This window comes from Diorhabda carinulata, chromosome 8, assembly GCF_026250575.1.
Source record: "Diorhabda carinulata isolate Delta chromosome 8, icDioCari1.1, whole genome shotgun sequence".
Taxonomy (NCBI): Eukaryota; Metazoa; Arthropoda; class Insecta; order Coleoptera; family Chrysomelidae; genus Diorhabda; species Diorhabda carinulata.
This window is the reverse complement of record NC_079467.1, coordinates 22,598,281-22,617,182: the sequence shown is the minus strand read 5'-3', so window position 1 is coordinate 22,617,182 and position 18,902 is coordinate 22,598,281. Positions and strand designations below refer to the sequence as shown.

General features: G+C 30.6%; 1 protein-coding gene across 4 annotated transcripts in view; it reads left to right on the top strand.

Moving 5' to 3' along the window:
• The window catches only part of LOC130897326 (probable E3 ubiquitin-protein ligase RNF144A), a 60,320-nt gene extending 44,329 nt beyond the window's left edge, over nt 1–15,991 (top strand). For 2 of the 4 annotated variants that reach the window (XM_057806117.1, XM_057806118.1), the window contains exon 8: nt 14,040–15,991. In XM_057806117.1, coding sequence (XP_057662100.1) covers nt 14,040–14,084 — 45 coding nt within the window. In that variant the 3' untranslated portion in view covers nt 14,085–15,991. Of the gene's footprint in view, nt 1–2,823; nt 9,188–14,039 lie in introns of those variants that run through there. The other 2 variants (XM_057806116.1, XM_057806112.1) reach the window with 1 other exon arrangement.
• Nucleotides 15,992–18,902: the final 2,911 nt, after the last annotated feature.

Genomic DNA, 18,902 nt, shown 5'->3' with positions numbered 1-18,902 from the left:
TTCCCCTTTCTTCAAAATTCATGCTTCCTTTCTTTAAAATTCACGTAACGTTACAAAAATTAATATCTTTTAGGTTAGGTTAGGGTTCCCTCTCTCTTTCTTCGAAATTTAATATTGGTTAGAAAACATGAAGCATAAACAAAGGGATTGCTAACCTAGCCTAACCTAAAAATATTAATGTTTGTAACTTTACTTGAAATTCAAAGAAAACATGAAGCATGAAAAGAATCCTAATATAACCTAACCTGAAAAATATTCATTTTTTATGAACACTTCTCAAACTTAGCAATTTTTTAAATATGCGAGGTAAATAATTGACAAAATTTAATGAACAGTCTCTAGTTTTATGGATTTCCAAAATGTCTAGAACTTCTTCCTTACATTGAAGTTCATCCGAGCATTATTTTTTTTCGCAAAGTGAAAAAAATCCTTTAGACAGTGGGATATATAAACAATTACGCCAAAAATTATGATATTCATTATTAACATTGAACGTGCTGAACAAGAACAAAAAATGAGACATCCATATATTAATTTTGTTTTGAACAAAATCTTAATTTGACTGGACTAAAGTATCCATGATAATGAATGTCAACTTCATTCGACAGCAGATTTACGCCACAAATTTCTTCTTTTTTATTGTAATTTCACAAAAAGTAAAATTTAAAAAAAAAATTGAGAATATATTTCTTATTAACGTTTTTGTAGTTCAAAGCTCACTCAAAAATATTCTCTACAAGTTTTTTTCAATTTATCTTCACACAAAGCTATTAATAATTTATATAATAAAACAAATGAATTTATATCGATATACGTACCACTAAACTGTTCATGTAGATAACGATGTGCTAATCCCATTAACAATACGACGTTCTCAACACCCAATCCGAACATTCTTGATACTCCAGGCCAAACATTGACATCGCCTCTTTGATATTTTTTATAAACGTAACGCCCATCGGCAATGTAAACAAAGAACAGAGCCGGCTCCGACGCTTCGCAGAATATTACGTTTTTATTTCGATAAAATATTTTCTTCATTTTATGATATAATGATTTTTTCACAACTAATTATGAAGGTAGTTTACCCTAAAATTGGACTATCTTTCTGTTACGTATTGAAACATCGATGAGTGATAGTTTCTAAATCAAGATATTTTTCTGGAACTATAGTTACCTTCTTCTTTCTCCAACAACAAAATAAAAATACAAGTATATTCTAATATTCAAATAAAATTTTTGACTTTTTTATTAAAAAATATATCAATAAACAAAGTATTGAGGTTCCTACGCCTTTGGCGATTGAATTGATTGATTTAGAATGTTTTCATGCAAAGATAACGTAGCTGAGTAATTTCAGTTCAAGTTTGTTAGACTTTATACATAAGTCATGCCGTGGATGAACGTGATGAAACTTTATTAGAAAAAATGTAATGAAACCCTCAATACTGTTCAAGGGTTCATTTTTGAATATGTTCCTTTTGTCTTGGCAGTCTTCGTTTAAGTTCAAAAAATATCATTTATCTAAAATTTATGTAAATAATCAAATCTCAAGTTATCATATCCAGAAAAATACGTTGATATATTTGAAAATTATCAATTTTCAATATCTCGTCATTTTGGCATATACGTTCTCTATGGCAAATTTTAAAACGTGATCGATTAGTAAATACGAAACCCCTAAAAAATAATTTGTTGTTTGTATGTTGAGTTCGACTGTCTACGGAAGGCCTGCCCTGTGAGACATTAATTCTTCCATAAAAAAATATGTTTCTGTCTGTTTTGAGTGATTTATAACCATGTTAACATTACACATAATCTTTTATTTTAATGTATCACAATATCTCAAATATGTATGGAATAAGGTCAAAAAAAACCTTTGACCTATTTATCGGTCTTTAACTGCTTTTACAATGTCTCTCCTCTATCTCTCTCTAAAGTCCAAAGTGGATTAGTTTTTGTTGATTCTATTTCGACCTCATTTGATTTTTTTCATTTTTTTTATTTGTTTCTTCTTCTTTTTTGAATGGGACCCGAACCCTTGCAGAACAATGGAAAAAGCACTTGGAAAGAAGGTAGAAGCAAAGCCTGCCGTGGCTGAGACAGGCAAAGACTCTTCTGGGAAACTATAACCGGAGTACATCTGCTGAATGTAACAACTTGAGTAAGAACAATCTACGAATACTAACGAAGAGTTCTATCGGGGCACTGTCGCCTTAACAAACACCTGAAGACGCTAGAACCAGCAGATAATGTGGCGTGCAGATTTTGTTGCACATTCTCTCGAAGTGTGAGGAACTCCAGAGCACCACACCTGGTTTTGAATTCTTAGGTTGTTGGGTAGTTCTTTTTCTCCAAAGTCCCCCATTCGTTTTTATTTCCCCAAAGATTATCTTCAACATCTTCTTTTCGCATATAATCAGTTAAGTTTGTTAAAACCCATTGGTTGGGGCATAACTTCTTTTCGCTGTACTTTTATTTATTTTACTCCTTTCTTCGATTTCATACGTCGGTGTTTCTATTCGAATTCACAAACTTTTTCTATCTTCCGGATCAATCATCACTACCGACCATATTGAGCATCATATAATTTGTTTTTTCTTTTGGTTTATTCTAATTTACGCAACGTCCTTTCCATTTTCCTTTTCTGTTCTTGTTATGAAAGCTGAATCGTCTGTATGTAATTATTATAAATTAAAAATATCAATAACAAACAACAACGTCACAACAATGATATTGATATTAATTTTATTAGACAATATTTAAATGATTATCAATAAATGCAAATATTTTAGATCATATATTTAAACGTGATGCTTTCAGGACGACTTCTTACTCAGACATTACGACAAGGGGCCTTGCAAAAACAAATTAGGACACTCCAGAGCTTCAGTGATATGGCATCGAACTCAAGTAATCGGCATATTCGCCGGTTTCGGAATTCTTCTCTTAGTAGCATCACCGCTTCTTCTTTTAGCCGCACCTTGTATAGTGTGTTGCAAATGTCGCGTGTGTAATGGCGACGAAAAACCGGAAAACGATGAGGAAAACCCCATACAGGAATCATGATATGCGAATCTCTCGAAATTGTCGATAGCCAAATGAAAATGTACAGGTTTAAAAAAAAGAAAAGTTTTTTTATAGAAAGTTTATTTGATATTCATATCATGGTATTTTGATAAAGCTTTTAAATTTCGACTGTATTTTAGAATTTCAGTTTTTTTTTTGAATTTAAAAGAATACCTGGATATAAAGTGACATGTGATACATTACTCTGGAGGAAAGTTTATTTTTTCCCTGTACATTTTTCTTTGTACGAAACTAAGTAATAAATATTCGTTAGTCATCGTTTGGTGGTTCTAACATTGAATTATTAGTTTGGTGATGACAAGTGACTCGAGACGAAAAAAAAAGAATATTTTTTTGATAATACATATATTTGATTTTGAGATTTTCGTAATTTATAATTCATAAAAAAAAAAATTTCATGGAAAGTATTATGACGTTTACAGTTTTGTTGATATGACTTTGACGGTATTTGGTTTTTATTGTTACCGAGTGTCACAAAAAACTACTATCAAAATGTATCCTCTCTGTTTCAAGGATAATTAAAGAACATTTGCAAAAAAAAACTTTCTCTCATTGAGCTAATAAGCTAATTTCCAAAATAAACCCTATGAAAAACCGTCTAATTTCCGATGCCCCTGTATACTTTCCAAACTATTTTTCTAATTTGAGCTTAAACTTTCACCATTTAATGTCAATAGATAATATTATTTTAATGGTTTTGCAGTTTCTCGTGGTGTTTAGAACTTTGTTGGCGGAAAATCCCAACTTTCCGACACTTACTGTGTTGGAATTTCTGGCAACGTTGATAATCATATTGAATATATTATTTCCTACCATTACACCGACACCCATAACTATTTGACATTCGTTTCGATAACAAAATCTTCCGAAGGAAATTTTCAATCTACCTTATGCCTCTGAAGACGACAGTATGTTTATCAAAACACCACCCTTCAGACTGTTTAATAGTTAATGTTGGTGTAGTGATGGAATTTTCATCATTTTCTCCAAATTAGTCTTTTCTTTCTTTAACCTGCGCTACGTTCCCTTGAGAACCAGGGCGCCTCCTCAACAATCGACTCCCAATCCTTTCTGTCCTGAGTATGACATCTCTAATGTCGAACCTCTAGCTGGATCAGGTCCGCTTCAATCAATACACGGCTCCTTTCCACGTGTCACCGCCCAGATGAACGCCATACATCTGGTCCAATCCAGCATTCCTCCGGAATCTCCACGCACCGTTCTCGTAAACACGTCCAAAAATATTTTGAACTTGTCGTCGTCATAGTCCATCTGTATGTGTCTAAGGGACGAATTATTGTCTTTTAAATTGTGAGCATTGACCTTCGTGAGAGCCCTCTAAACATTACCGCTCTCTGGACTGCTCAGAAGCATCTGTACCCCGCAGCAACTCTTCCCTTGATCTCTGTATCGTTATACATAAGAAAAATAAGCACTCTTCCTCCTTCTAACGTTGTATACTGAGGAGTTTTTGTGAGCTCAGTTTGCCTTTTCTAATTATTAATATATGTTTCCCTTAATCATTGCTACCCACCCACTACTAACTTCCTTCTTCCGGCTTTTCCCACCCCACGTGTCGAATATGTGTGCATATTCACGCACAGATATTCGACTTGTGGCGTGGGGTGGCGTGTTGCTAGCGGTTTTCCTTTACATTATCTGATGCTTGTTTGGATAAAAAAGTTATGCATAAGTTAAACAGTCTCTGAAGACTACAACCTAATTATCGAAACCCTAGTAAAATAGTGGAATTGTGAATCTTATACCGCCTACAATTCAAAAAATTCCAACTTATTAACCTTCAATATTTATAGTCTGTAAACGTTTCCATGGCTTTGTGTCTTGTGAGTACTTTTATTCTTAATAGTAAGTCGAACCTAATGGAAGACTGTCATCAAACAATGTTGTAGTTATTATCAGATGGTAGGGGTAAATATCTTGATTAGATGTTAGTAATAATGATTTTTTTCTTTTACAAAGTAAACGGGATATAATTACCTTCACCAGAACGGGTTTTTGTACTTACTACTTACTAATTTCTAGTTTTTTGGGACACTTGATACATAGACAAGGTGAGAGTATGAAATAACATGTTTCTAGTGCGTTTGAAAAAAAAACTGTGATAAAATTACGTAACGACACTATTGTGTACTCATATATATATATATAGGTGTATTAATACACAAGCGGTCACTTATTTATTTTGATGTACTGTTATCTCTTAGACTTGGAAAATTTCCTATCTTTGAAAATAATATCATATGAAGCAATTTTTTGATGTAAATTAGCAAATAAAATATTTCGGTGATTATATACAGAGTGAGGTACCATTGGTGCAAAAAACGATGAAAAACAACATCAAATATTCTTCATCTAAACTGACTCATGTCTTTCCATTTTTAAAAACGTGTTCAAGGTTATATCTTATTATTATATAAATTTCAATCTCATACATTTTTAATTTTGAATCAAAACAATTTTTGTTTTATGTATTTAGGTTGAAAATTATTTTTCCCATAATATTATTTTTGATTATCAATTAAACAATTTCAAATTTGAATATATTATGGTATTGTACTCCTCAATTATACCATAAAGGTTTGAACTATATTTCTATAAATTCTATCGTAAGTGATTAGCATTCAATCTTCTTCACATTCAAAGCAATGATCTTAAACAAAGTGATCAATAATAAAAAAATAAATGTCCAAAAATAAGGTTAGGCGAGCTTTATGTACATTTTTTACAACTATGGAGTGAAAATAGGATGTAATGTTAATGGTAAAGAAATGTGTATATTTACTCAGTTTTCCAATTTTATAGAAAAGGGCCTTTGGATGGTTATCAATGTTTTCTTACTCCGAAATAAAGGTATATGGATTCAACATAATCCTCAATAATTCTATCAACAAATAATATTAAAAGTCAGGTTATGTTCATCAAAATTTCTCTTCTTCACTTTTATAACTAAGGAATCGTCTTCAACAAGGTTATCCAGAATTACGTACTAGTTTTTCAAATATGGTAGTAGAGGGACTTATGTACAATTTTTTTGGAACTGCCTCATACATGATAATTTTTATATACAGTTAATGGCAAAGAAATATTTCGTTCGATTTATAGAAATGGAACTCTGGGACAGTTCATCGTTTTTCGATATAGGTATAAATATTGAACTACTTCTTTAATTTAACAAACTACTTTATCTTAATTTGGGGTGTGTAAGATAATACCATGGAATTAACTATCCTATTCGTAATCACTCCCAAATTATGTAAATGAAGCCATTAGAAAGATCGTGAAAAAAATCAGACTTGAACTTATTCTTTCTCATTTTCAAATTTAAATATATATTATAGTATTATGCTAATTAATGTTAGTATACGGGATCAACATAACCCCTCAAGCATCATTTTTTTTTTTAAATAAAAAAATTAATTTGTATTAATAATAATATGACAAGTCAATGTTTATCGAAATGTCTCTTCTTCATTTTCATAACTTGGTAATCTTCTTCAACAAGATGATTCAGAATTAAAGACTAGTGGGAGTACTGAATAAACTGTTTACACCACCACTACACCAACACTCACGAAGTTCACCTTCAGTCTCCGACAGTGTAATCTTGAGTGTTGGTGTAAACAGTGTGTTCAGTTTGAATATTGCCAATGGTTCCAGGAATTCCAACTTAACTAGTGGGAGTAGAGGAACTTTATCATGAGACGTTATGATGATTAAATTCCATGCCACCAACTACCCCATTTTTCAATTCAGTTAATGACAAAGAAATATATAACAATTGTTTTTGATATGATTTAATGTACTCCTTTAATTTAACAAACTACTCTAAATTGGTTAGGAGTGTTATAGGTGTTAAAATATTTTCCATTCCGTTAAATTGATGGAGAAGAATAGTTGTCACCGTTTTTAATATATTTTGATCTACTTCTTGAAGCTACTCTACTCATTTGGGATGTGGTAGATGGTAACATGAGATTAATTATCTTTGTGTGTCATTAATCACTTGAAATATGTTGAGGAAACCATTTGATACATTTTTAAAAAAATAATATTTCCTATTCACCCTTTTAGAAGGTTGTATATTCCATATTATTTAGTTTAAGAAAAAAATGCACATATAGAAGTACCCTGTGTACTTAGTATCAGAAATTATAAATTGAAAAAAATACATTTAGAAAATTTGTTTTCGTTTATAGTAGTATCTCTTCTTGTATATAATATTACCAATCAATTAAAACTGGAAATTTGTACCTGAATGTGCTACATATCACCTGAAAAGTTTGATAACTTTTTAGTTGAGATAACAGTACTATTGAATTTTGAAATGACTGGCTTGTACGCTTTACTGATTTTTAAATTGGCTTATTACTGTACATATATTCGAAATAATTTGTTGAACGTACGAAAAATTAAAATGTATATTTTTTCGCTGAATAATAAGAATTTTACTTTGTAATAGTGGTGCTTATCCAAGATTTCACAGTAACGTAAATATAAATGATGATAATAAAATAATTAAATGATATTACATCATGTCTAGTAAATAGAAATAGACATAGTCGTAACTTATATTTTTAGTACAAAAAAAATTTAATTTCACATCTTTGATAAGCACTAACACGCAAATTTATTTTCACCAATATGCTTCTAACCGATTGAAATGAATTGAAAATTAAAAGTCATCATCGTTAAGTTTAGTCAATTATACATTTTTATTTTTCTTGATGTTTGAAAATACATGACTGTATTTTTTACTAATAAAAGTCACGAAAAAAGTACAGAGTATGATACTTATTATTTTATATGAATTTCTTGTCCACAGGAATATGATTTGGATGCTTAATAATGACAAATTTTGTCTAGTATTGGGCAAAATTCTGTCCACATAAAATTTTATCCAAAATTGTTGAAACTTCTTCAGTTTATTAGATTTATTTATTTATTTTCTTGTATAAATTGTCTTGATTCAATATATGGAAATATATTTAACAATTTTTTTTCAGCTTTTATAAAAATACAGTGGATAGAGTAGTCAAATTACGATTAAAAGATTCTTTCATCTACGAATCATACTACTTAGACCAGGTGTAGAATTTTTGTTAAATGAATCAAACATTTTATGCATTATATATTAAAAAGCCTTTATTTACCTCTAAATACTTCACAATTTGTTAAAACCTCAAATTAATTGGCTCTATAGACGTCGTATAGTCATTAAACATATGCCATATCGATTTTTGATTCCTTTCCCTTTGAATAAACTTTTTTTCATTAGTTTTTTTACTGTCAAGGTAAAACATGTATCCCTTGTCTGTTTCTTTCCAAAAAGCCAATGGGAAAGTCGAGTAACAAATGATCTGAATAAAATGGGAGTCCGTGGATGGTGAAGTAATACCCAGGACAGGATAAAGTGGAGAAAAATAGCGGAAAAAGTCAAAACATGCAATGAATTTTAGTTTAAAAAAGAAAATGGTTATAACGTGCATTGACTCACCACAATAAATGAGTCAAAGAGCTCTTGATGGAGCGGTTACTAGTCCTACTGGAATGTACAACATAAATTTGGATTTAGAACGTCCTACGACAATGTCCGATGCCTCATTTCCACTCTTTCCAGTCGTAGCTGCTCTTATCGTACCCTCATTTATTTTCTTATTCCATTCAACCATTATAATCTTGGTCTTACTCTCTCTTTGTTCCTGTGGGATCCATTTCATTATTTTTTGGGAATCTTTACACCCTTCGCCCTCCCTATCATTGCACGTACCCGTATCTAATCAACTGTTGTTCTATAATTGTTTCTTTCAGGTTTGCTTTTTTATTATGTTGTTTCTGACCCGATCTAACCATGACGCTCTATTTGCTCTTCTTGAGGCGTCCATTTCCATTACTTCTATTTTTTCTTTAGTTGTTTTTTTTATTCTCAACGTTTCAATCCATATAACAACATACTCCTAATTATTGCATTGTAGATTCTCAGTTTTCGCCGTTTCCTTTTTCCAGTATTCCACAATACTCCATTTAGTGATTTAATTATTGTTCTTCCTATGTTTTTTTTCTTCTTTGTCAAAAATAACTTCATATTTCTTACATCTCGCTAAATTTTCGTTGTTTTCTAGTTGTTTCCTTTCCTATACACAAATACTGTGTATTCTACTTCCATCTGCAGTCGCCATTTTCTGTATTTTTCTTTTAGTTTGTGTACCATGTATTCTAAGTAATATCTGTCGCTAGCACATATTACCTGATCATCCGCAAACTGAAGAGTGGATAACCAGGTGTCATCATCGATTTGCATTTCTTCTTCCAAGTTGTTATAGGCTTTTGAAAAGTGTTATGGAGATGCTGCAACCTTGTATCAGGCCTTTGTTGACTGTGTTTATGTACCTACTGTATTTTTTAAATGGTATTTGTTAAGATAAAACTGATTTATAAAAAAATTTCTTAGTAACACAATTTTTAGTTATGTTGGTTAGGTTAGGTTAGTTATGTTGGTATTACTGAGATATTCATATTGAACACAAAACCAACACTCACCCAGTTACCCAGAGAACGATGGTGAACTAACTTTGGTGTCAAATATGATAACCTAATTGGACAGTGTAGTTGTGAATGTTGATATTGTAGTAGTAAACATATTTTCCATTTATTCCGTATGTTACACGCCACTGGGTACAGATTAAATTTTGACCCTTACAAGGTCGATGACTAATATGAACAATCCATTTATAAATAATAAGTAATAAAAATGAAAGTGAGCAAAATAACAGTTTATGTTTAGATTATACAAGTTGATTCTGAGAATTCAATTGTTCGTCGTTGCTAAAAAATATTATTATAAATAAGTTTATCGAATTTTCAGATAGTGTCCCATTTCATTATTATATAACAAAATTTCTATAACTGAGTAAAAAGGGAGATACTCTACTACCACTGACACTACGGCACCAGTCATCACGGTACAACGCTTGTCGTCTCCACCCCCAGGATGGGGTAGAAAGTGGAATGAATTTATTCTACATAAATAATTGTTCATATACATAAATCTGAATAGGCTAGTTGACAAAATTTGGGAATTGGTTTAAAACTATAGCCTAGCATCTATTTCACCCCAAAAATATATTATTTTAAGAAAAATAGGTTTTTTACGTTAGTATTTTGAGTTTTTAGAAAGGAATTTGAAATTGACCGCGAAAAAGGCCGAGACTGTCATGGAGTTTTGAATGACGTGAAACAGCTGTGTTTGTTTATGACAGTCAATTGTATTTTTTAATAATCAATGAATTAATCGTATTATAAATACTGTATAGTGCCCAAATGTGAAATTACAACGATAAAACGCCAGACAAATGATTCATATATGTTCCAACAATAAAGAAATACGAAGAAAGTGGTTAAAAATGGCAAAGAGGCAATACGCTCTTACTTTGTGGAAACGAGCCTATTATATGGGCGTTGGTACTGTATCAAAATATTTTACACATGTTCTAAATTATCCAATTTATACCTTTTCACAATCAAATAAGTTGTACAGGGTAAGGTGGCCCATGTAAGGTGTGACATTTAAAAAAATGACTTTTTGCTATTTGCAAAATTTGAAACTAGACTTGAAAATCATTTAAAGTTTTTTTTAACTCTTACAGGTTTGGAGAAAAGTTTTTGACACCCTGTACATAGTAATTATATAATATGTAAAAAATAAACAAAAAATAATATGCAGAAATAATTTATAGTTACTAGTGTATCAAAGTTTAATTTCAAATGTCAAATACTATTAATTATAATTATTACTAACTGGTTTAGTAAGTTTTTAAGTTTAATATTTAATTAATGCTAAAAATGAGATGCTAAATTTGAAAAATTACCACAATTTTGTTATATATACATAAAAAAGTAGTGTTTGAATAAATATTTATGTGGTCAAATAGCCATAGGATGAGATTTCATTATTTTTTTAATAAAAATAATGTGAATATAGAAATTTTCTAATAATAAATACTCATCAAATCAAAATTTATTTAGAAGATGAATTAATTTCCATTAAAAAATGAACCTGCAAGATATTAATTGAACACTCTGCATAATCGAAACAAATGTTTTGTCATTTACCTAAATTTTTTAAAATGAAAAATCCATTTCAGAACTACCATAGAGCTTGTAACATACGTTAGGGCATTTTAACAAGTCGAAAAAATCTTTGACATCAAAGCAATTAGTAGAATATTAAATTATACCATAAACCTAACCTAACCTAACCCAACCATAATCGCTTAGAATAATGAATATATTGAGAAATGATTTTAATAAAGAATTAAGAATATTAAATATAATTAAATATCAATTAAAGAATAAAGAATTTTAATAATAATTATGAAATAAGAGAAAATTACACGGAAAAAATTTACCTTCTGAAGAGGATCCTGTTGAAAAACTTCTGGATTGAAACTGTAGTTCAATTGAAAGTTGTTTATCTTAAACACCAAAAGAGTTGATTCTGAGTGTTAAGGGGGTATTCACGTCTAGAAGCCTAAAAACATTCCCACTATTCATTAAAAATTCAAAAAAAAAAACAATTAAAAACCCAGAATTTCAACGAATTTCAGTCCGGTGAAGTGGGGGCTACAAAAAAATGGGTCATCCTGGTTGACATAATTTGGAACAAAAAAATTTGAAAAATTCTTAATCTGTAAATATGTCGCTATTAGCAAAAAAATCATAAAATGGCGTCGACATGTACTATCAATTTTCTTGCCCCCTTTTTATTAACCTTTTAGAATTTTTTAAAAAATACTCCACATTTTTAAAATCCAAGTCAGGCGCGACCAAATTTCAAAGGAATCGGTCGGGTAGAACAGATATCATGTCAATCACTTGAAAAAAAAAACGTTTTAATTTTGAGTAACAATCTATAATTATATTTGTAGGTCCTACACGCAGAAATCTTAAGCCTTTCCTATTTTTTGCTTTCGATTGCCATTCCCGAATTCCTCAGTCTCTCTCTTACGTCTTCTATCACATCTGCGTACCATCTTTTCCTTTTAAGGAAATCTGAGTAGACCCCCTTTGGTCAGGAGTCAGATTTTTGGCACAGATTTTTATCATGTGTAATTCCTCGTGTAAAATTTTTCTAACCGTTTCTTTATCGGCGTTTACAGCCTCGGTAATCATTCGAATGCTCATTCGACGATCTGCACGCATAATTTGGTTGATTTTGGTCACTGTTTCCGGAGTTGAAACAGTGCGACCTGGGCGCTGGTCATCTTCAGCTCTATCTCGGCCCTACTTAAAGCGCTTACACCACTCAAAACACGCGCACGAGATAGAGAATTGTCCCCATAGGCCTCTTGCAACAATTTATAGCACTCAGTCGGGGTTTTTTAAAATTTAACGAGAAATTTGAGATTGATATGTTGCTCTAGTTTTTTTGTCACACATGGTTTTCGGCACGAGAAAAAAACACCTTCGTTTCTAACTGCTACTGCACAAATACTATAATAGTGACGGAAACGCACTATTCGTTTTTTACCCCACCCGTCTAGGGCGTCCTCTGTGCGTTAAGTCTCGTTATTTAATAGACGGGACCTCGTAGGTCTTTCCATAGCATTAGAACTGTTAATTTTAACTCAAACAGAAAGCGAACAGAAGAAGTATCCAAGTTTCAACAAATTTTGAAAATAATCTCATACGATCGAAAATGTTATTCATATTATTTAATAACACCGATCATACTCTGTTTGTATCTTTTGAACTTGAACGATTTGTTGACTCTATATTGGTCATTGTACTTTTTTTCGGTCTAGTCGTTTAATTAAATTCAAATCTTTCTTGTATAGATGCGTCTACCTACATCACTTTCACACACGTACAGTTATATTTTTGTGAGTTTTAACATGGACGGAATCTGTGATAGAACTGTGATTTATTATAACCGTCTGTGGCTTAAACTCGTTATATCGCATAATATTTATTTATACAAATTGTTCAGTTTTTGTAAAATTATTGAACATCAATTACGAAATTGACATTATTTTAGGTTTATTATAGAAAAAGGGCGTATAGGAAACAGTGATAACGGTGTTAACAGTCCTGTAGCTAAGTATCAAGCACCGTAGCAATTATAAATCAAATGATTTACTCTCTTAAAGCAAATCATCATCATCATTCCGTTTAATCTCTCGGATTATGGCTAGTGTTTATTATTGGAGTGTTTACATATCCCTTTATTGGGGTGGTTGACTCCCTTTGTTTTTTTTTGTTATAATTTGTTGTTAGTCCTAGCTTTCCAATCTACTATTTCTAGGATTCTGGTATTTTCTTCAATTTGGTATTTCTTAGTCTTCGCCATAGAGGTATCCATTGTGTTATCCTCCTCGCCATTTCTCTAAGTTTCCTTCTCGTGATGTGTCCAACCCAATTTAGTGTTTGTGCTTTTACATACCTCATTATATATTTCACCTCCGAGTTCTTCTATTTCTTTATTCTCCTTTAATCTTCTCTCTCCATCTCCTGGAATTTGTGTCCAAGTTCTCAGTTCTCTCGTTTATCTTCAGGTCTTCTTCTCCCTGTTCTATACCTTTTTTTGTAATCTCGTCTTTCTTTAAACGTGTGTCTTAGATAATTGAAAAGGATACAGTTTCAAATAATTTCACTGTACATTCTTCTATCGTCTTCATATATTTGGTTTTTTCTTGGTTTAGTTCTAGACCATCTTTTCATGCTTCTGGTTCCAATCTTTTTTTGCTTTTCCCATTACGTTCTCCGAAACAGGATTTGAGACATCGAGTCACCTTGTTTGACTCCTTCGTTTATTTCTAACTTTTATTAGTATATCCAATTTTCTGGGTAGTAGTATTTAAATCTTCTATCATCTTTAGTTATTATATTCCCTTATATTTTGTATTATTATTATTATTATTATTATTTTGTAGATTGCGTTGATTGTGGATCGTCCTGGTCTGAATCCATTTTGGTAGTCTCCCAGTTATACATTCTTCGTATGATTTAGTTTTGTATTTATTAAGTTGGCGTGTATTTTAAGAAATGCTACATTTTTACATTAATTGTTGAAAAAATTACAATTACATTGGGTACTTTGAAAATTTTATCTTTATCTTACTTAGCTTCATTTATAAACGACCATTAAGCTGTGGTGTCATTCTTTCTGGTAAACCTGTACATTAAATTGATATTGTTCAGCTTCCAGTGTTCAACAGAACATTATAATAAAGTCTGTGGCCCAATAGCAACTTCGTTTCAGTTCATTTTGTATATTTGTTGCCCTTTTTAAAACTCTTGTATAGATATTTAATTGTTTTGTTAAATATTTAGAATTGATGTTCAACATTATGATTAGGAATCTGAAAAATTTTATATTATTCTAATTTACTTTTGTTATTTCATAAATTTCTTAGTTCTGTTGTGTGACTTATTTTGTTTAGACCCAAGTGTAAATATAGGAACAGAAGAAACTTGATAAGTGAAGTACAAAATAGTTTTTTTTTTCTTCAAAATATATATTTTCTTTTGATTCATGCGTTATAATATACGGTGTGTGCAAAAAATACTATAACGGATTAATAACACATGTTATTAAGCCGTTGTTTTACTTTTGGAACACATTATATATAGTTTTAAATTTTAGTAAATAATATTTTCTATAAAGTACATTTACACAACTAAAACGTAGAATTATTTTCAATTTGGTTTGAAATAAATAAAAGTTGTAAATTTTTATTTAAGGTACAAAAAATTGACATCAATAAAATGAATTAATATTCTTAGTATCGTCGATGAAATATTTCATGCTTTTTCGTTAGTGTCAAATCTTATTTTGAAAATATAATGAGTTTTATTATTTGAAATCCTTATATTTCTTATGGCATACTGTATCTTTGATTATTACGAACAACCTTGAACTTTTGCTGTTTACTTGTTAATTATTTTATTATTTGCTTAAAATGTTCAATGCAAATATTATTTATTGACAAATATGGAAAAAGCCCCATTATATTAATATTCATATTATGACAATAATTTATTTTATTTCTGGGAAACCAATACATATTTTTCAAAATTTATAACACACCTTATTTGTTGATTTGACTTACCTGTAGACGAACTACCTTTAAAAAGATGATTAGATGTTTTTCCTTTACTGGTGAATGGAATACAATTTTATTGGTGTCAGTTAACTTGAAAATTGTTGAAATGTTGTAAAATCTGTTTGAGATATATAAAAACGAACAGAATTATTGTAAATATGACAAAAATATGGTTATTTTATTCCAAATTAATGTTTGGTCATCTATTTTATAAAGCAATTGTTAACTTTAATCCGTTAGTGTTTAAAACAGGAAGTAAAAAGTACTATTTGTTTATATTGCTTTTGTACATTTCTAATTATGTTCGAAATTATTAAAAAATGGAATTTTATATTATGGTGCAAAATTGTTATGTAGAGTTTCCTTAACAATATTTTTTATATTTATATTTAAATATTTTCTATTTTGCTTAATGACCTCCTGCCATAAAATTTCTGGTCCTTATCAGCAAAATACTGAACCAGGTGCGATTGAGGGTCATCGCCATTGGCATCACTTCTCAACCAAGCTCGAATAGTTTCCCACGAGTTGCCAAAGATGTTTGAGGCCAGCATTATCATGGTGGAACACTAAAACTTTCCGATTTTACAATTCTAACAGAAAACATCAGAATTGATCGCTCGGTTCCTTGGAAGCAGTTCATATTTATAATCTCACGACTAACAGCATAAGATTTTTTGTTGTTTTTCAGAACCGTTATATGATCCTCTTCAATTATGCCTTTGATTTGTGCACTCACTTAAAATTAACCCACAACTAATAGCTTTAAAAAAAAATAACGCACCACTTGCTTCTAAAGTTGCGTCAATGTGACCAGTATCAGGTGACAGCAGAAGCGAAAGTACTTAATTGTCCACCTTATATTATCAGCAGTTGCCATTTCTGTAGCATTGTTTTATTTTCTTAGTGTTATTGGTTCAAGAAACTCTACAAAAAACGTAATATTTTGTTATAATCTATTTTTAATCCCGGCAAGGTAACTCCTATTTGAAAAATAGACATTTACTAGCTAATAATTCTGTGATTCTGACATAGTTTTATATTATAAATGTTAATCACACTGTAGAAAAGGATAATGTTGTTAAACTGAAATTTTGACTCTACTTAATAGTTTGCATTTGAAAAATTGTTAATATTATAAACCGAATTTCAGAAAAGAATAAAAATATTACTACCTTTTGTTTAATTTTCAAGGCATATGTATATATACTGTTGAAAAAGTTATTGTTAGTTTACAAAATTAGGTACTATGTACTTATTTATGATTAATAAATCAACTAAATATTAGTATGTGTTGTTTTCTTTGACCATTTCCCTCCACAAATTTACAAACAGTATTAATTTCAATACAAGCTCTCTTCAAATTATCATAATTAATGGTATAGAACCAAGTATAATGAAATATTTTCTACTTATTTTCTCGCTGAAACTTGATCCATCCATAAATACTTGAAATTATGCAATACAACGTGCAAAGCAATGCAAGGCGCAATTTTTCTTAATAAAAAGCATGCACAGTCCATCTGATCTTTTCATGCAAGACTCTAACTCGCAACATTATAGATTTGGTACCATACCATACATACTTTTGGCTTAACAACCAAGCTATCCATCAGGCTCCAAAACCAAGGCAGCAACAGGTATAATTATTGACTGTAATTCACTAACTACTTTTTCACTTCGTTACTTGAGGCCGCTTGACATTATGCAAGACAATTTATTTGCAAGAAATTACATGCCACGAATATTCCACGTTATTTACCTAACATTATGTAATTTCTATGCCATCACGTCATTATTGCCACTAATCAAAATTCCATAAGTAAAAGTAAACAATTTCCTAACCTAAGATTTTATTGATGAAGGAACATTTGACAAACTTCTAAGAAAATAAAACATAAGATAACTAAGAAGCCCTAACCCAAGGGGTAGTCAATGGGTTTTAGAAAAATTCTGAAAGAAAAAATTCTTGAAACTAATATATGCTTTGAGCCAAGGAAAACGGAAATTTAAAAATCGCAGGCCTATTGGAAATACGAGTGTAGTTATGACAAATAAAAAATGGAATGTGAAGATCTGAAAGCAGAATTCGTTACAAAATTGCTACGCCTGTAAATACCCATCTGATTCTATGAAATATTTTTGAGTTTAATTAGGAATTCAGAGAAAAATTTGTCTATAACGGGTGTGTCTAGAAAGCTAGAGGTTAAATCAATTTAATTAAATGTAACAATTGCTGTTAGTTTGCGACATAATAATATAATGGAATCTTGAAAGGTTAGATAAAATCATTTTAAATTGCTTTTACGACACCACACTGGTAGATTCAACTCATCGGCGGTTCTAAAGGATTTTTGATTCTTACCAATAAAATATTCTTCATTCAATGTGCTCTCATATTTTTTATATGCAAATTGCATATGTCACTGATGGAAAATACTTCATTAATAGATTAGTATCAATGCAAAAGCGATTGTTTGAAATACGTCACCAATTTTTTTAGTTTTTTTCAAAAAAATATTCAGATATCGTGCTGTTTCGCGCCACGATCTGCTAATTTTTTTTTCAATTTTTTATATGCCTACAGGCATATTTGGTCCTTGGCTGATGTTTCATTTTTTCTGTTTTTTGCCTCATTTTGCCAGTCTCCCCCTTTCCACTGTTGGTAAATCTCTTCTAACTTCCTCCAACCACTTTTTCCTTGGTCTTTCTCTTCCTTTCTTACCGTTTAGCACTCGTTTTACCGATCTATCATTATCATCTTATTATTATTTGGTACAATCTTATTTTAGCTTATTCTATTTGTTTTTCTATTCTGTAACTATTATTTCTATTCCAATTTATAGTTATATCAATTTTCCCATTGTTTTTTCTTGCCATCTCTTTCAATAGCTTGAATACAATTTTAAGTTATATCCTGGATCTTACCACTTTCCTTAAGTATGACTTCTTGAACTTGAAGAGGGTTGTGGATAATGGATCTTCCTGTCTCTAATCTGGTATATTTAACTAAATGTCTGTGATGAACAGCATATGCAGACATTTTGTTCTAAAACATTCTCTTGAAGTTTTTCTTAATAAAAATTAAGTCTATTGTCGATCTCACAACTTTCAAACCTTCTTGGTTTTTTGTTATGTGCGGTAGATTTTACATTCTTTCTTGGGACCTTTTTTGTGTCAAGAGAATTATTTTTACTAGAAATAGCACGTATAAATTTGTAATTAAAATTTCGCATATATTATGAAGCATTGAACGACTTGGTGCAGCCATACTTAACACTTTTTTGTTTATAAATATAAAACTTTATGTTCTCTATACAAACGGCTATTAATTCCAGTTTGACGACATAACATATCTTTTAACAGAAGTTTGAATCTGTGCCTGACTATTGGTGAAACTATTTTCATCATATCAATAACAACCAGTGTAGGACAAAGCGATACCGAAAATGATTCATTCTAAAAATCACGTGCAAATCATATTTAGATAGGCACAAAGGAGATTTGCAAAGATAGTATAAGAAAACAAGAGATGAAATTAATTGAAAGTAGAAAGAAAAAAAAGGAGTGTAATTTCCTATAATAGTAACAATTAACGAAGAAAAAAAGAAACATAACAAACGAAACTAAAGCACATAGAAAAAATAGCTTCTCACCGTTTCCTAAATATTATTCCTGAAGACATTATTA